The sequence below is a fragment of the Rhopilema esculentum genome, chromosome 14 (genome assembly GCF_057945365.1).
Source record: "Rhopilema esculentum isolate cy_ngs chromosome 14, ASM5794536v1, whole genome shotgun sequence".
Lineage (NCBI taxonomy): Eukaryota > Metazoa > Cnidaria > Scyphozoa > Rhizostomeae > Rhizostomatidae > Rhopilema > Rhopilema esculentum.
The window spans coordinates 1246885-1270959 of NC_142828.1; the positions used below are offsets into that span (position 1 = coordinate 1246885).

The following is a 24075-nucleotide window of genomic DNA, read 5'->3' on the forward strand; positions in this document are numbered from 1 at the left end:
TCAGTGTGCCATTTGCCGACTTATTGAAGACTTACTTTTTTTAAATGTATGCCTTTTTAATGCCCTTAAAATTGTCTGGTATGCCATTATTCTTATTTTCAATCATTTTGAAAGACCGCATCTATGGCTCCAAACTTTTTGTAATAGATATTGTTAGTGATTTAAAACCAAACCCCTCCTTATTCTATGCAGGGGCGTCACCAAAAGGGGGATGCAGAGGGGTGCGGTACTCCCAACACTTTGTCTGTCAGCACATCAAGGATTTTCGCCTGGCAAAAGAAGCAATGTTTGTACTCTGCTTGTAACCTTTTTGCAACAATTGTAACGTATTAACTTTTCTGTAGTAGTTGAATTTTTAAGATATGGTTAATGGTTCTAACGTAGGAAATTTGAAACAGAAACGTATAAAAGCAGCATATAAGAATATTTATCTTTTGACCACACCCTCACGCCCTTTTTGTCGGCAAAAGTTATTTCTTTGCCCTTCCATAAAATGTTTTGGCTTCGCCTCTGGTTCTATGACTTTTCTACCTTGAATTTGAAAACTGGTAAATAAAGTGCTTGTTCAAGAGGCCTAAAATAAAACTTCCAGTTTACAAGCTTTCATCAAGGCAATCTTTGATTAGGAGGCCGTATGATTTCAACAGGCAGTCTGAATTCTCGACATCAAGGCAGTGAATTGCTTGTCAGCTCAGATAGGATAGGACCATCCTGACAGGGTATGATCATTTGTCTCAAGTAGGCATAAATCTTATTTATCAACTTCTTTGAGTTCACATTACGTTCACAAATATTTGTTTTAAGGCATTTCACGTTATTTACTATCGCATCAGCTGATTTATAATGCCTTTTGTGGCTGCTATAATTCTTGTAAACACCCCCTCGCCGGAAGGCCTATAAGGCTAAGGGGAAAAACAGAAATTCCAGGCAAAAACTATAGTTTAATAGATGATTTGGCCTTTTATTAGATGCTAGATGGGGGCATCACCCTCTGCACCCCATGGTCCAGTGCCTCTGGGCCTAAGGAAACATGATATGCTTTAGCTATTGTATGGTTTCTCCTCGCGCCTTTACCGATAATAAGCAAATGGTCCGCCGAAGACTTCCCCTTTGTGTTGTAATATGATACATTATAATTTGCGTCATCATTGTAAGTTACGTAAATGCCAACACTTGAAGCTTACTAAACAGATGCAGGTGAAGAGTTGCCAGGTAGAGGTTCACCCAAATAACTGGAGGAAAGAACTGCGGTTTTAATTCAGATTCTGTCTACAGCTTTGGCTAACGCCACAGAATATATTTCGGCGATATGGATGTTGCAGTGGACAAAACAAGTGGATTAACTGTGTTGCCAGATAAAGAAAATTCGAGTCAATGCTCCGGCAAAAATTGGAAAACAACTAAAGAAGGTGACATTCAATTTTTCCTTCTCCTAGTTCTGCTTCATTCACTTACATTATGTCAGTTGCTGGTGAATTTGTTGATTTGTAGACATATGTTGATTTTTTTCAGATACGCTTCTTTGTTGGCAGTTCTTATGTCACTGGTGTCAAAACCCCAGAATCCCACCATATTAGCGTTACCTCGCCATCCCCTTTCTTATCTCTGTTTCCTTTCAGAAAGATCGTCAATTTTCTCTATGGCTATACTTTACCAGGAAAATTGGCATGAATGGAAAGTCGAATTTAGAAGATATAATTTTATGTAACGACCCATAACATTTCATTTCTACCAGAAAAGTAACATTTAGACATATATACAACAAAACATCATGAATTCAGAAACTCACTGTTTCAATCAAACCAAGGCTATGTGAAGGCTCTTATGGTGGCTTTTGCGGCGAAAAAGGCCCTTTGGCGAAATTTGGCTTTTACAATCTTTTTTGTCCTAACTACGAGTGCAATTGCAGCGAAGCCTAGAAATTCAAAGTGGGGGGCTCGAGTTGACATCATTATTAGACCAAAAAGCTAATTTTTTGAGAATCGCACTAAAATGCTTCACGATAATTCATGCCTATGATGTTATGGGGCACTCATTATGCGGTACATTGGAAGGGCCGACGAGAGGTTGTCGGAGGACATAGGTTACACCGGAGGCTTATTTTTTGCAACCACACCCTTTAGATTAGCTTAAATAAATTTCAGAACGCTTTCTTGTAGTCACATTTTTGAACCGTTTAAAACATTTTACAAATTATAAGGCACGCATTTTTACGTTTTACTGATTCCATGGTGTTAATTCCAGTCTTAAAATGGAATTCATTACTTTATGAAGCACTATAGACCTCGATTATTCCTTGAGAAATCAAGCAATAAAAGAATTTACCACACCTTTCTTTTCTTCTATCTTATTCTTTTATTTTTATGTTTCTATAAAAACACATTTGTGCAAAAAAGTGGAGGGGGGGCTAAAGCCCCCAGGCCCCTCTGGTGCCGCCCGTGAGCTATAATTTTTGTTTTACTGTGAGTTTTTACAATGGTGATCATACTGATTAAGACTATCAGAGATAAAATTGTCAATAGCTACAGAATGAGCAGACAAATTTACTTGCAACAAAACAGGTCTTGACCACATTTTCGAATTACTTTTGTTCTGGACTGTTCTTATTTCAAGGGATGAAAATTTCTAAAGAGAGATGAACGAAAATCGAAATGTAGCAAAGAAACATATTTGTTATTTTTGAGAAAGCAACAGAGAATTTCTTTATGTGTTCCTTTTACCAGATCTTTCTTCCATTGCAAAAAAACTTGTCATGCAGTCCTGGAAAACGAGAATATTCCAGAGGAATTAAGTATTGGTTTTTTTAGATACATAATAACATCTGGTTCTGGATGATATAAGCAAAGTAAAGAAAAGTTGCGGATGCATGGTTGACAATAGAAGGGTAGACCGACAAAAACAAAAACCAGCAGTTTCGAAGCTCTTACCACAACCTGGCCACGCCCTATCTCGCTGTTTTTAGAAAGGCTTGAGGGATTGGCTTTCTGGCTAGATGAAGGCTTGGTGGTATGACATTATTGCAAGAACTAGGGATTTTTTTCCATGCAGGGGTGCTCCATTCAGACCATTTTCAAAATTTTCCGCAAATAAAGGATGGTTGATGGAAAATGGGACCTGAGCAATCCCCCCCTCTTAAGCACAACAGCTACCAACGGACCTGATTAGGATGATGTATTCTTGACCAGTTGAAATCTAACGGCATTGCATCGACATCTAATGACATTTGATCTTGTGGTATCAGTTTGCGCACCTTTTGCAGTCCTTTCCTCGGGAAACAATAATAATTGTTTATAATATCTTGTCCATCAGTCAAGCCGTGGCGTGTTCGTCTTTCTGTTACAAGATTTAGGAACCAAGCACTAAACATGTTTAGATTTGACCTATTTGTTTGGACATGTAAGTTTTCTAAGATGTGTACCAAAACATTCAAGCCTGCATTAACCGGAACCTTTAAGATCTTTAAGGATTAATTTTGAAAAATTGATCTAAAATCAGAACTGATTTCGCTTTTCTGTTTTCTCTTTAGCCCGATAAGCTCCCTGGCTCTTTATGGTACTTTTCACCTTCTGGCAAAAAGCGACAATCGATCTAGTCTGGTTTTGTGGAAAGCATTAGGGAAGCCATTCTCAGGAGAGCTTTAAAGCAGCCCGCAATAAGATTCCATCTGACCCGACGAATGCTAAAATTTTACTTCAAAAATTTTGCCTTTCGAAGATCTTTTCTTTCTCATGTCATCATTAGAATGGATAAAACTATGGAACTTAGTTTTAAAAACAATAATCTTCCGACTCAACCTGGTACAAGAAACGTAAAGTTGCACAATTTTGCTTAAACAATGTTTTAGCTTTATATTCTATGCTTTCAGCCCCACCTCACGCCCAGAAAGTTATGAGGCCAACACCGTGTGAATCCACCGGGAATCGCACGTTGCGCCAATCCCTCCAGCATCCAGCCAACACAAATTCAAATTCAAATTCAAATTCAAATTCAAATTCAAATTCAAATTCAAATTCAAATTCAAATTCAAATTCAAATTCAAATTCAAATTCAAATTCAAATTCAAATTCAAATTCAAATTCAAATTCAAATTCAAATTCAAATTCAAATTCAAATTCAAATTCAAATTTCATTAAGCAACATTCTTACAGCGTGTTTATTAAAAAATATATTTACTTATTGTCTTAAACATAAAGAGGAATTAAAGAATTATAAAAAGAGTGTCCGTGAGCGTTGCCTAGGACACTGAGATAACCTGAGAGGTTATCGGGCCCAGTGCCCTATTACATACGCTTGTGATATATATTAGTATTATATAATCTGAATTTCAAAAAACTATAAGCAACAGTAACAGAACAAAATTACAAGAAAGAATAGAAAAATTACATGAACGTGGAAAAAGAGGGGGACACGGGAGCTTCTAATTTAAGGTGAGTTTTATGAGGAGAGATAAAAAAGAAATTTTCAGAATTCATCAAAATGGAGTGGAGCAGAGTGGTCGGTTGTATTTATACTAATATTGGTAAAGTAACCAGTATCAATCCACCGGGAATCGCACGTTGAGCCAATCCCTCCAGCATCTAGCCAACACCATGTCATCCATCTTTCCAAGACTTATTTCAAATTTTATGAATAAAGAATCTTACCCAAAATGACAGGCCTGATTTTCTTATCTCTAATTAAACTTGGTATGAGACCTGACTTGACGACCCTACCATATTAACCTTTATCAACCAATATGTAAAACAACCCAACTAACTCTTCAATGGAATCACGTCCATCTCCTTAAACCCCATGCACCACTTTTGCTATACAAACTATTGCAAGAAAAGAACCTTATAGTTGAATGCTTCAGTTTTATGGGCCATCAAATGAAAACCTTTTGGGAATCAGCAGTACCTAGGCACGATAAATGGTCCATAAAAAAGGTATCTAGGGATATGACTCGAGCAAGGGTATGCTTTTTCAGACTTCTAGTCTAGCCAAAGGTAAACTTTTTAGCAATTTTTGTCCAGCCAAGGTCAAGCCAAGGTCATATCATACTCGGCGGTCTTTGACAATATTTCCTAACAAAGGCATTCAGGATAGAAATTACTCATAAAAACCCGCTTTTGTTGATAATAAATTGGTAAATGAATCAATTCTTTGTAAAAATTGGTCTATCCAGGGATACCATTTTCGTAAAAAATTCGTCTAGCCAACGGTACGATTTAGAATTTTATTGCAGCAGTCCTCTGCCCAAAATTTAGCCAAGAACCCCACTCTGTAGCTAGGTTTTTTTTTAATTTCTTTGTGTCGTTTGTCTCCACTAATAAACAGCAAGGCTTGTACATTTGAATTGGTAACATAGAGGGCAAAGTTTTGAAACCTTTCTGATTTTTGATAATAAAGGCATTGCCTGGATTTGATATCCAGACAATCTCTTTTGAAGCTGTATAAGATTTCAGGGAGAGAGAAACAGCAATTATATTTACTGCTAGTTGGTTTCAACTAACTTTTTCTATTGAAAAATACGACATTGTTCCAGCACTGAACATTACTAATAAAAATAAACACAAGTAAACTCAGTAATTAAAAAACTCTCATCTTTACTTCAGCTTCTATTTCTATCTTCTTATATTGCATTCGATGAACAATCATTACCTTTAATATTTTTTTATTTTTAGGCATTGTGTTTGAGAAAAGCCGTTGCCACTTAACTAAGAAGGCAAAGTTGTTTGCAGTCATCTTTGGCTTGGCCCTCGCAGGATGCTTGATTGGCGCACTCTACTTCGCGGGTGTATTCAATGAAGCACCTGAATTCGCTGACGCATTAGAAGGTACTTACTGTTGACCTAAGTGTGTTAACAAAATAACAACCCAGTTTACGAAAGCTTTCGAATAGCGTAGGATGAAAATCTTCAGTATGCTATCATAATCCAATGTACAAGTCGAATAATTAGTCAATGCCTTCGCGGGGTTTCAAAGAATTCATGTCTTTGAAATTAATAACTTTGCTCCTTTGATTTATTATAGTTAAGACCTAGCAGCAATTATTGACACTTTAAACAAAGTATTTCTAGAAACTCCGTTACTTTTAGAAATGCTTCTTTTGACAAAAGAGGAGGGTAAAGTTGCAAATATTTTAAAGCCTGTAGATTTATAGAGCTTCCTTTAAAGTAAATTATTGTCATTAAGGCTTGGTTTTGAATTGGAAAGTTTCCTATTCGTTCTAAATCACATCAATCATTACTTTCTGTGTGCAAAGAATTTGAAAGTTTATGTTTCCAGGTGAAGCCGATCTAGTAACTGACGACGGTGGCAAAGAAATATATGGTATAAAAGTTGACTTTGACAAGAAGATCATTCAACTTAGCTTTTTGAAAGAAAGGCATGATGGGACAAATAGAGGCCGCCGTGACGTCAATTCGGTTGAAAACAATGGCCCCCAAATAAAAAAGATTGTAGTTCAGGATTTTGGAAATGTGAGTCTCAATAAAGATGATATGATGATTTTTTTCTTTTACCGAGTTCGTTGCATATATTCTTAGAACGACACAATCAAATGATTTTGTAAGGAATGGAGTTGAGTCGTCCCCAAAATTGTCAGTCAATCTTGTCGATGAAATGTGATTAATGAATTAGAGCTATTTAGATTTTTTCTTGCTGAATACTCGATGTCATTGTTTTATACTTAAAGAAAAAAAAGTACCTCTTGATCCCTGGTAAAAATGGAACAACAAAATGTCTGAAGACGACATTGACCGGAGAAATGCTTCCAAAGGACCTTCTAAAGCATGCTCGCAATGAAAAGGTAGCTCAATTTTTATGAATTCCTTTATAAATGTAGTTCAATTTTTATGAATTTCTGTATCTGAACAGAGAGACTTGTTGTAAGTAAAAGAGTTTTTTATATACATATACTTTTAAAACTGGAGGCTTTGGAAACTGAAATGTCTTTTATTTATATCAAGTACTGAACGGGAAGCAACTGGAATGGTAGTGCAGCCCTGATCTCCTGATATGAATTGCGTTTTTCCAACAACGCTGCTTGTTAGCTCAGAACACATCGAGTTTCCTCTGCAGGCATATAATCACCCTGTACGCTCAGTTTTCTCAATGCCGATGTGCTTTTAACGTTGATTTCCAGAGGCATAATCATGTTATTGCCTACCTTATCCTGCAATCGTACATTTAACTAATTAAAGACGATTGATTCTCTGTTCTTTGTTGATCAAATGCCCTAAAATTGCTTCGTTAATATTTTATGTCCAATTTCCCCCCTGTACTGACTAAGTCTAATCTTTTGATGACGTTTAGGAACAGGTGCACCAATATTGCGGTGTTCTTGTCACACTGTCAAAAAGTTCTGCTGAGAGTACTTGAATCATGTGCCTAGGGTGCAAATTTAAAAATTGCTTTGTTAGATGCTTGTTTTTCAATAGTTGCTTTGTAAGGATGTATGTCAATAATTTGGCTTTTGACAAGCTAAAACATAATACCTTTGAGTTAAATTACGTCATCTCCGTTCTTCGCAGTCACTGGAAAGCCAGAGATAAATCATTAAATCCTAACAATAAAAATCGACATATTAAATAGCTTAGCATTAATTCCTTTCAGCTTAGCTTCGTTCATAAAGTAGTTGCAACAACAACATTTAAAGATATGAGAGCAAGGAACTGAAAAGCTTCTTATAAGCAACAAAGCAACAATGACCAATATATTTGAATAATATTTTTGCTTCCTTTTGATAATCATTAAAATTTGTGTGCAAATTTTTCTTTGAAACCATTAAAATTGCATTCATGTGTGTCACCGTTGGGCCTATACACTTAAACAAACTATCCCCTGATGCAGATTCCTGACGATGTCAAACAACGGGTAATGCAACGACTTCGCTTTGGCGATGATTCTGAAGCTGATGTTTTGGTGCCGGATGGAAACGAGACTCAGACTGTAAGTGAGGTTTAGACTTACTCCACGAGCCTTTGTTTAGCTACTTACTGTCTCACCTCACGGACGCTAATTCTGTCGTAGCGTCCGTAAAATGAGGCAGTAGCGGAACAGTAAGATTAGTATGTTTCATAGGCAAACCATCAAGCATCTCGATGATATAAAATCACAAGCTTTGCAGCACTTCTCCTTACCAATAGGCACCATACAAATTTTCATTCAATGAATCAAATGAGCATTCTGTTACTTGATTTTTATGGTTAGAGCAATTTTCATGAGCCAATTGCAGATTACAGGTCGTTATAGATGCAAAGTTACGAAAGAAAATCTTGATTGAAGTTGCCTTTTTTCACTGTGTGCCTTCTAGATGATTTGTAAAAGAAATGATTCTTCATTTTTTTCTAGATGGTTTACAAAGGGATTGGATTTAACATGTCACTGCATGCAATGTCCAAAAGGAACATAGCACTGGAGGACCTCGACGCCATAAAATGTTTTGATTACCAAGAACAAACAAACAAAATTGAAGATGCCTTCTACCTGTCCAACCAATCAAAAATGTGTACGTTTAGAAGTTATGTTTCTTTTTGTTCCTGTCATTTCTTTTTCTGCAACAGTGCCGCTTTATCCAATACACCTAGTGAAGTCTCAAATAAAATAATCACATAACCTTAACAAGAAGGCTATATAAAGTGAGCGTTGTTATCTAGAGCTGTTCTATCACTATTTTGGTCCCTTAAATATCTATAGCTAGATTTGCGACGTGATTTGCGACAGATAAAATGCAAGAAATTACCTGACGTTTTACAGAGTTTGCAAAACAAAAAAAAGTAAAGCAGACCAATCACAAAATTTATGAAAAGTATATTTTCTTTGCATGAAATTAAAGTTCTGAAGCAATGAATGTATGAAACCAAACTAGACTATTTTCCTTTGCAAAGATCGTGATATGAACTTTGGCATGATCGTCATAGTTGTTAATTTCATAAAGACAAAATTTAGTGAGAGAGACCGAACGGCAGCATCTGAATACTAAAGACGACAACAGGACAAAACCATGTCTTAGATTTTGATAATGATAGAATGCTGTAGAAGAAACCGCCTGTTTCTTTGACAAACCATTTCATAGCTGCATTGAAAAGGTGTCAATTTTTGCAGAATAAAGATGAGCATTGATCATTGTGGTCCTCCGATTATGAGAGATGAAATTCGAAACTGAATCGCTTTAAAAACATTTCTTATTTTAAAAAGCCAAATTGAGGTCTATGTTGCAGGCTTAAATAGCCATAGTTGTATTGTTTAACATCAGTTTTGTGACTGCCCGATGAAATTTCTACATTTTCAAATTTCTACTCGGAATGCGAGAGCCTCAGGAAACATAACAGACCTATAATTTTAAGATTTAGCATGGGTTTGCGGAAATTGCTTGACCCTTTTCTTAATCATTATATCTAAGTAAGTTGTTGTGAAACATAGAGCATGGAAATGATAATTCAAGTATACCTATAGGCCTGCCTTTTGCTCGCAGTATTGGACAATATTAACGAAGACCAGGCTGTGCAAGTACAGGAGTTCATTAGACACCTGAATGCCACTAACGCAACAACTGCGCATCTGGGTAGGATGCGGAGGAGCATCATGGACAAGTTTACGCGATGGTCGCATGGCAACTGGTGTGGAGCATACACTGGTGGCTTCGAGAACCATTGCAAGCATGCTCGAGGGGTGTGCAAGGCACCGTATGATAAGGTCTCAGAAGCATGCAAGAATTGTAATCCTACAATTGACGGTATCGACGAACATTGCATGGAGCATGATAGGTAAAAACCCTATCTTAATCTTGATTTTATCCCTTTATTCTGTCATGCTAAGGTCTCTTGGCCTCTGACATTCAAAGTTCCACTTTATTTCGTGCACGTTGCTGATAGCTGTCATCACTCTTATCCCTTATTCGTAAGATTATATATACAATAATCGTTTCAATCTATGAATCATCAACTTTGACTTTTGAAGATTATCTTGCAAATACGAATAGAAAGGGAAAATTACTTTCAACTGATACGAAGAATTGCAACGGTTTTGTATTAATTCATTGTTCGAATCATGGGAAACATTCATGCTTGCTAAGAGCATGATTGTGATCTGTTAAACTGTAGAATTAGTGTCGATCTTTTTCATCCTTCCACGACACCCCAAAATTGGCCACTTGCTTTCGTCCCTGGATCTTTTTCGCTTATCAAACGCAGTGGAAGCAGAGTAGGCCATTAGTTTCTGCAAGTTATCATGTTCTACATACAAATAAAAACCGCTTTTGTGTAGACAGAAGATATTTGCTTTCATTCTTGGACACCATTGGTAATATTATCAAACGGTCGATCCACAATGTGGTATACACTTTGGTATATAGAACAGGACGGTTCTAAGTTGCTGCTCTGAGATTCACGCTTAAAACGATAAACAGACAACTGTTCCGAACAGTTAAAAAGTGTGTACAGCCCTGCCAATACGGCATCAGGCACTTTTTGACAGACCGGCAAACAGTCATTTTTAACAACTTGGTAAAAATATTTCCTAGCTTAGAACTTCCTATCATTATTCTGACATTTTATACTCTAAAGAGTGTCTTTAGTGTTTCCTAAAAATATTTTGTAATCCTTTTCTATCGCAGATGCCTGCTAGAATACGGTCCTGGGCCGAGCGGATGTTTACCACAGGGGAACAGGTGCGCGTGTGATTACAAGCTTGTCTTGGGAGCAATACAGAGTGGGATCTCGTGCTTACACAAGGGAGAATCTGAATGTGCCAAGGCATCGGCAACAATCGGCGCCCTTTTTACAACAATGCTGTCATGCTGGTATCCAAGCGAGGTCTGTTTCCCTGGAGTTAGGGTTCAGTGTGGCTGTTCTGCTTGTTCTTGCCCCAGCGTTAAAGTGATCAAAACTTGCGTCCCGTTCAAATTTTGTGTTCCGTTCGGATCCGGGAAAGTGGCATGGTGAACAAATCATTGACTTCTTACTTGATCACTTGCACTAAACCAAGACAGGCACATCTTCCTTGGCTTTGAAAAGCTGGAACACTAGAGAGTATCGGGGATCACCAATAACTTAAAACGCACAACACGATGTCATAGTAAACCCAACAAGGCTTTGTTGAACCAAGGCTTTGTGATGTTTTCTCAGAGTTAGCAAAGTTGCACAGTAGTGAGTTTTATAAGATAATACTCCTGTTAAACAGTTTTTGTATTGAGGGTATCAACATGAATCTATTTACATTAACATTATTTCAAGAATTCGACCAGAAAACGTTTATTGCAAGCTGATATTGCAAGGCAAAGCATTTCATACAAGAACATAAAATACGGAAGGAAAAGAAGGGCGTTGGAAGATGCTGAAATGATTTATTTTTACTCTGAACCATAATACTTTTGCTCTTACAGACAAAGTGATCCCGAATATACTTAATTTTCTAATAAAAACACTAACCCCTAAAAAGTCTACCCAGTTAAAAATCGGGTCATTTTATAACTCATCACTCAAAGAGGGAAATAAAAATAGAGTCATTTCCATTAATATCGTGACAGTTGATGCCTTGGTATGAATTTCTCTCACTAAATACTGTTGATATTTGTAGTTCCTTTCTCAGAGGCATAACGGAGGCATCTTGGGTCATAAGAAAAAAGCTGAGGCGGGGTCTGCAAGAAAGCCCCGACTGCGAGAAAGTCCCATTCAATGCTTTATAGCATATTTAAAAAGGATAGGGTGTAAAAACGATGATTTGTTATCGTTAAACTAAAGAAAGCTAAGTTATAGAAATTTCAGTTGAAGAATTTAAAGTTTTTGAAAATGAGGTGAACTTGAGTGAGATCTTAAAAATATGGATGTAAAAATAATTGGGGGGGGGGGGAGACCTATTTTGGTCGAAGGTCCTTAGTTATCGAAATAAGGTGCCCTAAATTGCGTTGCGCCACTGCCCCTACTCTTAAATTACTCTAATATTACTTTAATACAAAACTAAAAGAAAACAGCTAGCACCTTATGCCACAAGAAATGTCTTTAGTGATAGCAACAAGACTTTAACAAGTGGAGCAGCTATAATTTACATGCATCTTACTTACCATCACCAACATCGTGATAACATCACAAAAACATCACAAAAACAATTGTAACATCATTATCAAGATATAAAGTTATTTTGCCTTTAATCAACGTGACCCAACATCTTGGTCTAAGAGCGGTACAGTTGCTTCCATTCAATGTGATTTTTGAATCCGATTTAAACAATATCCGATTCAATCATAGTTAGTTTCAATGTCACAGCTTTAAAGAATACACGACCCTACATTTAATTACATTATAAGTGGAGTGCCCAGTGCTGATATGGCTGTACCATTTTTGAGATAGTGTTACAAGGTTTTTAGTTTTTATAGTGGGGTGTTTACTCAGCACTCTCCCCACCACTTAAGATAATAAGGCTTTGCCGTACAGTCATTTGGTAACATTCTTTGACTTCAACATTCTATTGAAAGAACAGCAGAGGTAGACTCTTGTTTTGGCTCTCAGTGTAGCTACTTTGGCTATGGAACTTCCTTTATAACGACATATCCGTAATGGTTCTTGTTTCCTCCAGTGATACCAACACAGGAGTTTGCAATCGCTAAGGTTTTGCTGCAATAGGAGCCACCACCTCCTCCACCTTGATTAGAATGTGTGCCAGCCCCACCCCCTGAATAGCCTCCTCCACCCCCTGATGCACCATTATCTTCACTGCCTCCCCCTCCGCCCCCGAATCCACCTACCGCCCCTGGAGCGGGACCACCGTTATTACCAGAATTCATTTTGCCTGCCAGGCCACCTATCCAAGTTTGCAACCTTGATCCGCCTCGATCGCCGTGCGACTCGCTTGTTCTGGCAACTCCTTGACTCAGCCATCCAGCGCCCACTCCTCCTGGATAACTTCCAGTGTTGCAGCACGCTCCTTGCTGGCCATTAGAACCTCCTCTTCCTTTTTGCGTTTCAGACTTCCCCACGGTGTCTGTCCCATTTTCAAAGCGGCTGCCATCTACTCCATTCCAGCCACTGGAAGCTCCTCCGCCACCTCCAGCAGCGATAAGTAATTCGTTTGCTGAGGTGTAAACAAAGCTTCCTCCTCCGCCGCCAGTCCCTGCATTGTCCTCGACTGATTTTCCAAGCGAGGCTGCCGTATTGGTTGTCACTGTTCCGCCTTGCACCTCTACCGAATATCCTCCACGGTGGCCTACGGCGATTTGAAGTACCAGCCCAGCATTGAGAGTGAATTCCCCGACCATTAGTGCTCCGTTGCCACCACAAAAGAGGCCTGGGAAATCGCCATAATTAGTCAAATGGCTTCCACCTTTGGCCCCTGCCACCTTGATTTCATATGTTGCTGTTTTTGGCACTGTGTATGTTTGGACGACTCCTGACCGGCCAGTTCTGCCTTGGGTTGTGAAAGCCACTCCTTCTCCTGCAAGGTCAACATGATTTGTAATAGCAGCGTAAAGCTGACATGTGACAAAGAGCTGCATTGCACTGAAAGCGATAGATTGTGTTTACTTCAACTTACTTAAGTTTGCTTACCTAAGTTACTGCAAACTGGTGTGGTACATCCAAATGAACAGGTTTGCGCTGAAAGAGAGTTCGCAATGTTTAAATTTCAACTCAAGTTAAACATTTTCATTTCAAATCTGAAGCATAGTCTTAAAGAAAATGAAAATTCAATGAACACAATTTCTTCCGACGTTTGTTTTTGTGAAGTCCGTCATTATCTGTAGTTTAAATGCTTTCTTTTCAATTGTTGAGCAAAGTTGTTATTGCTACCAGTATACACAAGATATTATAAGCCTATTTATAAAGCAACTGTTAAATTAAAAAATCAATTAGAAAATTTGCAATAGATCTGAATAAATTATACAACGTAGTCATTGGACGAACAAACCTGATTCACAAAATTTTCCCTCGAACCCCTGTTTACATTGACATATAACAGTTTCCCCATATGCACTGCATGTTGCGTTGTTTTTGCATGGTTCACTCATGCATGGATCGTGTTCTGAATAGGAAGTTGAAAATGGTTAGCAAAAAAGATTGGCTGACACAGTAATGGGGTATCTAGTGGTTTCTATGACGTCACGTCGATTTCCAGGTACTTTCCGTACTGTTGCATAGTCGGCATGATTCCTTTTGTTCAATAAAAATATCGGCTTTTTTATTAGAAATAAAAGTCATTTTACATTAAAAGCATTGAAAAAGCATGAAATATATTCATCTATAATATAAAATAGTTTAATCTACGAACCTATAATTTCATACATGACACAAATAGTCTACAAAAACTGATACAATTGTAAGACGAAATGCAAATGACACCTACTACAGGCATATCCCTCTGGTTTTTCGCACGATTCAATGCAAGTATGACCAACTGGACAGGTATCAAGTTGGCATCGGCTAGCAACCTGAAAACAAAATAAAGAAAAATATAAAATTGGTATCATACAATGATATTGGTTTAAGACTGTTCATCAGATGCAGGATATACACTCCTTATAAAGAAGCATTTAAAACAGCGTATTTTGATAGTTTATTTCACTTGTGATGGTCTCAAACCTCTTTTGCCAGGAAAACCTGAATTGACATAAAAAACCCTCCAATTCATAAGCTGCACGTAGGCTAGCTTTCAGCCAAAAAGGCTGCTGAATCAGGTGCAGACTTGGAGGGTTCATAAGTGCTTCTTAGGGATCAACTTCACCAACTGCAAGACAATGGTCTATTGTCTGAACAGTTATAGGTCACGTGGAATGGTGGGACAATAGAGTACCGATCTTTAGAAATCTGTTTTTGAAATTTCTTAATTTTGACCATATAATCTGAAAGAACTGCATCAAATACCTGCAAAATTAGTTAGATATGTTCAAGATTGGTTGATATATGGTCAATAAAAGATTTCAAGTTTGCTAACGGATTACTGTTATTCTGGCCTAGTTGATGGGGTTACAGCCAGGACCAAATCACAGAGGTTTGATGGGGAAAGAGCATCTGCTTACGTGGCCATATCTCAGGCAGTCTGTAGCACATTCAACTTGTTTTGCACAGTTAGAGGCATTTCATTCTGTTTTTTCTGGTATAATTGATCAAATTGATGTAATGTCATTACTTCGGTACTCTTTCTTTTTGCATGTTAACCCCCGAATCAAGACGCCCCATTTCAGCTAGTATCTAGTGCCCCAGAGTCGTCCTCGAAGTGTAAGAGAGGATGAAAGTCCCAGAAATGTAGTAAAATTTATCGATCAACACAGCGTCTTGATTTTACATGCTTTGAATTTACATTGCAAATGAAGTAGAAACTCCAGCTGAAATAATATGATCTCAAAAACAAATCCAATTTTCGGATTTCTTTTTGAAAATTGCCTTTCCTAAGACTTCGAACAAAAGAATCGCAAAGATAAAGGCCAATACAAAGATTAAGAACATGCATTTTATAATCAAAATTAAGAAGCACATTAAAAAAGTTGCTGATTTCTGAGGATGAACGCCAGAAAACTACAGCCAAAACAAACTGTGGATACAGCAATTAATTAAGAGAAGCAAGTCCCATGTCAATCAATATCAATCAAGAACTTTACCTGAGCAATGTTGCAATGAGAGTGATCATAACTTTGTCTTTGATCAACAAGATTCGTACTAGATTAATAGGTTATGATGGAAGATGAAAGAGCCCCCCTTGTTATTTTGAAAGCACTACATTACTGGTTTTGATATTCTTCAAGGCTGTATGGCTCTACCTGAAAAACTCTGAGACAGATTTCTATTACTTCCTCATTTCATGAATCTAATCCTATAAAAAACGATTCTTGATGTTACAAATGACTGAATTGAGAAACTGTTATCAAACGTTGTTATCCTCAGATATCCTTCTACTTTTTTGAATTGTGTCATAGTTTTTTCAGATACCTCAATTTTCCACCTGCTTGATTGCAGTTACCATAGCTACTATTGGCGTGGAAACGCAAAGGTTATCTTCAGTTTCGATAAAATCGTATCGAATGTATGTTTCAATATCCCGCAGCATTTTATTTTGCCCACTCGTCTATGGTGGATCGGTGACGTCATATTCATAGGCGGAAGAGACACGGGCTTGAAGGGCTTCAGGCAAAAGTTATCACATTTCAGGATCCATTCGGGCTGTTTTATTACAACGAAAAAATGATATTCGGACAAGATTGGGACTATGCCCCCTAAACCCTTAGTACCCGCTACACCCATGATTATAGGCCAAAAAGGAGTTTGGTCTTATCCACTTTTACTCTGGTGAATTCCCGTTTGCCGGCGCCAAATGTTAATTATCTTGAATAACATTTTACCGACTTTGACGTAAACATTCTTCTGGCGTCCGTCGAGCATTGTACTACCGTGGTCTTTCCTTTTTAAGCATAAAGTATGAATGTTTGCTTATCATGAGAAAGTTCGAAAATTTTTTTCATTTCATTCTAAAATCTTTATACACGAATTCCCTATCAGCTATAATACAAATATGAATAAACAACTTCTATTACAATTACTTCTTTAATATATATAAAATAAATATGTTGCTGTTCTACCTAGGGATCGTGTTTTGTTTTGGGAATTTATTAACTTCGCAGGAATCCTTTCAAGTTTCTTTTAAACATGGAAATTGTGGGGCTCATTCTGATGTTTCTTGGAATCTCATTCCATGTTTTGGCCCCAGAGTGAAAGAAACTTCACATTGAGAATTCCAAATTTTGCCTTGGGATGTCAATATCAAGCTGATTCCTTGTCGAATACCTGGATATCTCTGATCTAGTAATAAATTTACCTTTAAGGCTGTCAGGGCAAAGACCATTCATCATTTTGTACGTCATTATGGCCCTGTCATATTTAATTAGATTCGAAACTGAAAGCCATTTACAAATCCACCTGTCCTCAAATTTGGCACTTTCAATCAATGTTTGAGCCCCGTTATGAAGACGCTGAAGATGTTCAAGCTTTGTAGCGGACAGACTTCCCCATAATTCATCACCGTATCTTAGATGGCTCTCGAAAAGTGCCCTGTAAACCTGGTCCAATTTCGACAGTGGGAGTATGTTTTTAAGTTTCCTCAACAAAGAAAGACCACTTTTAAGTTTACACTTAAGCCTCTTGTACTGCTTGTTCCAAGATCGGTTTTCATCGATAGTGACCCCGAGATATTTTACTTCATGGGCTCGTTGGATTTTCACTCCATTTATTTCCACGTTTATCTCCCCCTGGATATGGTTAATTCTTCTTTTATGACCAATGACCATATATTCAGTTTTATTGGTGTTCAGACTAAGCTTATTTTGCCACATCCACTCTGCAATATTCTCACCCTCAGTTTTTAAATCATTGCACAGTTCCTCGATGTTTTTTGCAGAGCCTGTTATGCTTGTGTCGTCTGCATACATATTTGTTGAGCTTTTCTCTAAGCATCGCTCAGATTCATTTACGTATAGGATGAAAAGGAGGGGCCCAAGGCACGAACCCTGGGGAATACCGCACTGAACCTTCTTTTGTTGTGAATTGGAACCATTGAATTGGCAGTATTGTATCCTATCAGTTAGGTATGATGTAAACCACAGATGAGGGGTTCCTCCTATCCCATACTTTTATAACTTAGAGAGCAGAATTTTGTGATCCACGGTGTCAAATGCCTTCTTTAGATCAAGGAAGATGCTAATATTTATTTTTCGTTTATCGGCATTTGAAAACCATGAGTCAGTAACATTGAGTAATGAGGTCAACGTGTTGTGCGGTATTCGAAATGCGTGCTGACATTTGGAGAGCATGCTTTTTTCCCTCAGAAAGGTGGAGACTTGATCATGTGCGATTTTCTCGATTAGCTTGGAGAATATCGAAAGTATGGATATTGGCCGTTAGTTGTTCAAATCAGTTTTCGATCCGGTTTTAAAGACTGATGTTACCCTGGCTACTTTCCATATGCTCGAAAAAACACCGCTTTCAAGAGAGGAATTGAAAATAGCTGCCAATGGCTTAGATAAAATATCAGCAGCGACTTTCACTAGTTTTACTGGGATCTTATCATGCCCTGCAGCTTTAGAGCATTTTAACTTATTGATCTCATTTTCAATGAGTTCAGGATCAACCCTTTGAAATTCAAAACTAGTTTCAACCGGCATTTCTTTGCTGGGTAGGTACTTCAGTGGGTCATCGCAATCTTTGGTTTCAATATTTTCGGCTAGTTTTGGGCTTATCGAGATAAAGTGCCTGTTAAAGGCCAATTTCATCAGGCTTCTCAACCCGTTGACCTTCATCATAAGGCATCATCAAAAAATCGATGTCATAAGGCTATATAGCTGAAAGATGCGAGAGATCATTTTCAAAGGAGAAGGTATCACACACTAAACCCTTTGGTAGCAGGATAAGCATGAAAAATAACAGTTACTGTGATGTCATTTAATGGAATTCTGAAAATCAGCCACATAAATTATCAACTTCTTAACGAAGAGTCATCTTATCTTTCAGAAATTTGCTTGCGATTCACAAGAATATGGTTTGGAGCCAAAGATATTTCTACTGACTACCTTTTAACGGTTCTCGTATAGTTTTATGTAATATTTCCATCATTCTTTGAAAAACATTTCTGTCATTTGCAGGTATTTTATACTTAAATTTGATAGAGGAAATGACGAAAAATATTAGTTTATTAGAATCAGATCGATGTATCATGAAAAACATCGTCAAGATCAACTTTTCAGCAAAGAGAACTTACTCTGGACTGGATGTATTTCCAATACGACTTTCTTCAAATCCTACATCATCACGAATTCTTCTACCACTACTTTAATGGTTTGATTCGTAAGCGGTATTATAAGAAAAATAAAGCTTACTTTTTGTATTGACACATAATGATACCATCCTGTCGAATTTTCCCATTCTTCTCCTTCGATGCCTTCTTTGAGAAGCTCACATTCGTGCAGACCTTGAGGCGATTTCACTGTTTGAAAGTTCAGCGAGTCGCAGTTGCTTGTTGCAGTGCACGCTGAATGGCAAGAAAGGAGAGATGGTACTAGCTTCTTCTTCAAGATCCCTCTGCTTTGCCGTTGGTCCGATTTATTAACTTCAAATGCTCCACTGCGCCGGCATGATAGCCTTGATACTTGACAATTACTCAAGAACAAAATGCTCAAACATGAAAAGCAAGCCAAAGTTACTCGCAGCATCGCGATGAACAAGTGGCAACTCACTCAACGCTGTCGATCAAGACTATTTCCAATTAAAGATATACTTCCTAGATGAATTTTCCTCTGTCAGGGGGGTGGCGTCTGTCTTTATGTCGAGAGTCTCCAGAGCAATTTTCTGGTCCTCATAAAACAATCCACTTACAATGCAGTCGATTACAAGGTCTCGCGAATACAATAGCTGCACTTTTTTAAGGAAAACTGTTTATATTGAAAATTGTTTGGAGAAGGTACGGGAGACCGAGAATGAACCCAGTTGAAGCACAACCGTAAAAGAGCGGTCACCTGTACTTTGCAGCTTTTTTGACCCGACGCATTTAGCTAAAACATTAATATATGATATATGCAAGGGATGTAGCCAGAGAAGAAGAAGCTATAGAAGAAACATTTGAAAACAACGAAATATTTGATCCAGTATTCTATTCTCGATTTAGAATGAAGGATCTTTTTAGGGTGATGCCGGGCAGAATTAAGTACATTCGACTCATTGAAGCAGAGGAATCATGTTCTTTGAAAAAAAATTGTTCTATCGAATTAAAATTTCATAGCGAAGACTATTTCTTTATAATGTAAATTTTATGTCAAATTTGCAGCTTAGGAAGTTTTCAAAAATTCCGCATGCATTAAGCTGATTTGCTTCTCTAGAACTGTTTACTTTCAAAGTCTTCTCTAGTAATGCAGGTGGATAAGTCAATGAATGCATACAACGGGTTTCTTATTTTTCTTAATTTCTATCAGCGAAACGGGTGACTTACATTATCCATCTGAAATCATTGCAAATCTCCGTGGATACGCTGACCAACTGCATGGAACGCAGTTACTATAAAGAGCCAGCTGCAAGATTGTGTTTATTCGAGCATTTTGATGATTGGACAAACCATTCTTTTATTAATTAAGTTTTGGTACAGTTTCTTAATATCTGGCTTTATAATCATTTATTGTCCTCAGCCAGGTTACTTGGTACCCAAGCAAAAGCAACGTTGGCATTTCTTAAAAATTTGCCAACCAGGCTTCAGGCGTACTTGTGCTGCCTCAAATTTCCTGTAAAAAGGTATGAAAGCCGGCCTCAATTACTGTGATCGATGGCAGCTAGGATAAATTCGAACTGTACGTAAATTATAAGGTTATGCTTCGAAAACTTAGGAAGAATATCATTTTTGGTAAAAGGACTTGCGGTATAACACTTTCTGGGCTCGAAATTGATTAATTTCAAGATAAATCATTTTTCAAACAGGCACCTGTTTGTTTGATCATCTGAAAACATCCTTGAAAACTTCTTTGGTTGTTTGCTATTCTTCGCAAACAGCAATCCAATCATTTTCTCTAATCTTAGTGCTCTATGAATCAGCTATCAATAAAAGCACTGCGAGCGGTAAACAGGTAAATATGAGGACATTTTTTGCCATGACCTGACAGTTCCTTTCTTGTTTGACTATCAGACGGTTAACGAGATGAGTCGAAACTTGACATACAAAAAGATTAAGCCTTTGTTCGGCCTCCGATATAGTTAACAGTTTATTTCCAGTTAAACCCATATAAATTTGCTTCGGTTCTAGAATATAAATTTGCTTCGGTTCTAGAATCTATGAACAAGGATGTAACGGCAGGAATCCATTGGCAAAACCCAGCTCTTTCACTTGCTAGATTTCAGATTATGTACAATTTTATGTGTTATTATGTATACATATTAGTTATGTCATGGCGTTTTTCAAGTTATGGGGTCGAATGCCAACAGCTCTAAAAACACATTATCAAAGAGACGACACTTTGAAACTCTTTAGCCGGGCCAATGTCAAATTATTTTGCGAGGCTCTAAAAAGTTAAGTAGGATGAAAGATGACGCCATTAAAACTTTTGAGGTTATATTTTATGCTTAGACCTAGAAAAAAGGTGGTGCATAATCAAAATTGAAATCCATAATCCTCCTTTTAAATTTGAAGTCTTTGATAGAAAATGCTGAAGCTTGGTCATTGTAAGCTTAAGCTACGAATTATCAATATTTTGAAGATGGAATTCTTGTTAAGTTTTTTCCAAACAGAGTTGACATTATGTAGATTTTTTAGACTTGCCCTTTCCTTTTTTATCAGCTATTGACACAAAAATTATCTCTTCTCTCGTCTTCTCTTTATTTGCCATACAAATTTAGGTAACTTTGTGGTTTTAAGTACTCTTTGTGTATGATAGACTGATTATAATATATTAATATGCATAAACCATGTAACTTTTGAGTGGTTGCCAGCACAGAAAGCGAAATTGTGCAAGGAGCTAAATCTAAGTACGAAAAATGTAGGACGATTTTCGTTTGGCATTTTTCAACAGCATAAAGCGTAGGAGACATCGGGGCTAGCAACGCTGCAGCCTCCCTACTAAGGCAAAATTTGTCGCATTTCAGGCTCCATTCGGGCAGTTCTGTCTCAATGAAAAATAATATTCGAGCAAGGTAAATACTTAGCCCTCCCCCAACCACTCCTCAACGTTTAGCATCAGTTTTGCCTATGTTCAACAGCAAGCCCGAAATCACAGAAGTCACCATCGTTTGCTAATGATCGAATTGCTTCAAAGCAGAGCAGAACACAATAGGAAAAGCTATGTTTCAAAGCAGAGTATGTCGGATTCGTGCGATTACACTACCACGCTACGCAATGAAACGACTCCGGAATGATTTTCGTATCACCTTCAGAGTGTTGTGTACCGTATTGGTATGTTACCCAAATATGTTGTATCAGAGCCATCAGACTTTGAGGACTCTCAGATAGAAGCTCCTCCGCTTCTCCGCTTCTCCGCTTCTCCGTTTCTCTGCTTCTCCGCTTCTCCGCCTCTCCGCTTCTCCGCTTCTCCGCTTCTCCGCTTCTCCGCTCCTCTCTTCTATTTACGTGCTCTTAAGATTTTATGGCTTGAGGAGCTGTACATGAATCTGATCAGATAACTAATTTTTGTGTTGATTGCATCGCGTGTTAAGAGAGGGACGGGTATTTCAATTTGTCTTCAATAGGCAAATGATTAAGACTGAAAACAATGTTATATAGTTTACACAGGTATCAGCTATGGTGTGACAATATTTTCATTCCATTATTTTATTTTCTAAACAACCGTCATAAATGCCTCAAAAACATCTTTTTCATATCTTCTATTAAAACCAAACTTAAAATATTTTTCCTTTGTAAATCTAGCCACCACCTGAATGCAACAGCTTATAACACTGCACTACCTGTCTGCAGTTACACGTTACACGTAATTTTTTACCAAAGAACTAAGGTCAGTTGCTGGTATGCAGTTTCTACAATTTTCTGGCTATTTTGCTATCAAAAGTTTCTTACATGTTTCTGAAATTTCTTAGGTAATGAATTTTTTAAACTTGCTTCCAAGGAAAAGTAAATAGTTCACTCACATTTAGAGATAAACTAACAAAGTGATCAAGGAGTTTTGTTTTCCTAGAATGACTAACTCTGTTGAAATCTGTAAACAGTTTTAAGCTCATTGAACTTCATCAATGTCAAGTTGAAGTCAAAACAAATTTTTAAATGGAAACGTCTTGAGTGAGCAATTTACTGAGAATGAATGCAAATTGCATGTCAAGTGTAGTGCTGCAATATAAAGTGATGTTCAATGTCAAGACTGTTTCGAGTGTCAACTCGGAAAATTAAAACTGCAAATTATAAAAGTTTCTTAGCTTTTTTCAGTCTGGGTGGGGTTTTTTCTTAACTTTCAAAAAATTGAGCCTACCGTTTCTTATATATAACCTTATAAATGCGTGTACTTTCCATGCACTAAATAATGCCAATAGGGTGGTTCTGCGTAAAAGATAATTTGCTCTTGAAAAATAGTGTAAGAGATTTTCCTTTAAACAAAAGGATTTCCAGGGATTTTCAGATGAAGCAATAGGATTTTCATCAAAGGTGTACGATATTTTTATAAAGTGATTTGACCTCGGTTGTGCGAAACAAAAAACAATTTCAGATGAAGGGTCCTTATAGTTGCAAAATCAAACCATGGCAACAAAATACAAAGCAAATTATGATAATTATTCAAGTTAAGCCTTTAGTTACTTTTCCTTTTCATCTTTCGACGTATTAATATATTCAATCTTCTCTGTTGCTTTTATTCTCATCAAAAATCAAACAGAACAGTGAGGACGAGTATTTGTTCGATTCGCAGGCTAGAGGAAGTGGCAGTTCAAGAATATTTACAGAAAACACGTCAGGGTTGTAATATTTCATACTTTGTTAGTTCAATTTGAGAAAGTATTTCGTGTTTCTTTCAAAATAACCTACAACTATTGAATGCAGATAACAGAACACAGGTATACCAGATTACTAAACAGTTTGTGTCTATATTCTACAATGACCTAGGCCAATTCCTTTCTTTACTGCATTTACCCCCCCCCCCCCACCTCCTCCCTCCTCCAAAATGCTGCCTCTTGAGATACAACTGCGCAGGGTGGAGGAAGCGAGAAAATCAAAGTTATGTAAATCCATGTTATTCTTCTCCACGGTTTTTGAGTTGATTGGCCAGCAAGAGGCTTAACTTCGTTTCTCTTCATACCCTAGTCGTTTTGCAGAAGATCTAATTAAAAAGGTCCAGTGGTTTGATTACAGTGTTGCTAGTTATCTTCTATTTTTATCTTCCTTTTAATAGTCACATGATACAATCAATCAAAATTTTGTAGGACTCTGGGTTCACCTTTTCTACAAAATGCAACTTTCTGCAACCTTCAGCAATCAACAAGAGAAAATTTCAGTACAATGACCGACAGGAAATTTTGTTGCTTTTACGTCGTTTTGTTGCTTACGTTCTCATATATTTCTGTGTGTAGCAATTTAAATGTCAAAAAATGCCAAAATCTAACAATTTCATGCACAAAATTGGTTCATATTACACCAGTAACTCTTTGT

General features: G+C 37.4%; 2 protein-coding genes across 2 annotated transcripts; one reads left to right on the forward strand and one right to left on the reverse strand.

Annotated features, from left to right (window-relative positions):
* The first annotated feature begins 1139 nt into the window (after positions 1-1139).
* Positions 1140-11223, forward strand: LOC135696029 (uncharacterized). The gene is made up of 8 exons (XM_065215291.2): positions 1140-1409; positions 5664-5816; positions 6268-6461; positions 6677-6790; positions 7834-7932; positions 8335-8491; positions 9458-9749; positions 10598-11223. The coding sequence occupies exons 1-8, from the start codon at positions 1310-1312 to the stop codon at positions 10923-10925; spliced, it is 1437 nt and encodes a 478-aa protein (XP_065071363.2). The 5' UTR covers positions 1140-1309; the 3' UTR covers positions 10926-11223.
* Positions 10784-19588, reverse strand: LOC135696028 (uncharacterized). The gene is made up of 5 exons (XM_065215290.2): positions 18833-19588; positions 14317-14401; positions 13882-13995; positions 13524-13571; positions 10784-13410 (listed from the first exon to the last, which is right to left on the reverse strand). Exons 1-5 carry the CDS (start codon positions 19163-19165, stop codon positions 12503-12505), a joined length of 1488 nt encoding a protein of 495 aa, XP_065071362.2. The 5' UTR covers positions 19166-19588; the 3' UTR covers positions 10784-12502.
* Between the last annotated feature and the right edge of the window lie 4487 nt (positions 19589-24075).

Bases quoted from the DNA above. Each gene is read 5' to 3' on its own strand.
- LOC135696029 (XM_065215291.2), top strand. From the start codon at position 1,310: ATGGATGTTGCAGTGGACAAAACAAGTGGATTAACTGTGTTGCCAGAT. The intron at 7,933-8,334 runs GTAAGTGAGGTT...ATTTTTTTCTAG, and splicing joins ATGGAAACGAGACTCAGACT to ATGGTTTACAAAGGGATTGG. The intron at 9,750-10,597 runs GTAAAAACCCTA...TTTCTATCGCAG, and splicing joins CATTGCATGGAGCATGATAG to ATGCCTGCTAGAATACGGTC.
- LOC135696028 (XM_065215290.2), bottom strand. From the start codon at position 19,165: ATGCTGCGAGTAACTTTGGCTTGCTTTTCATGTTTGAGCATTTTGTTC. The intron at 13,572-13,881 runs GTTTGTTCGTCC...ACTCTCTTTCAG, and splicing joins GGGAAAATTTTGTGAATCAG to CGCAAACCTGTTCATTTGGA. The intron at 13,411-13,523 runs GTAAGCAAACTT...TTGACCTTGCAG, and splicing joins ACCAGTTTGCAGTAACTTAG to GAGAAGGAGTGGCTTTCACA.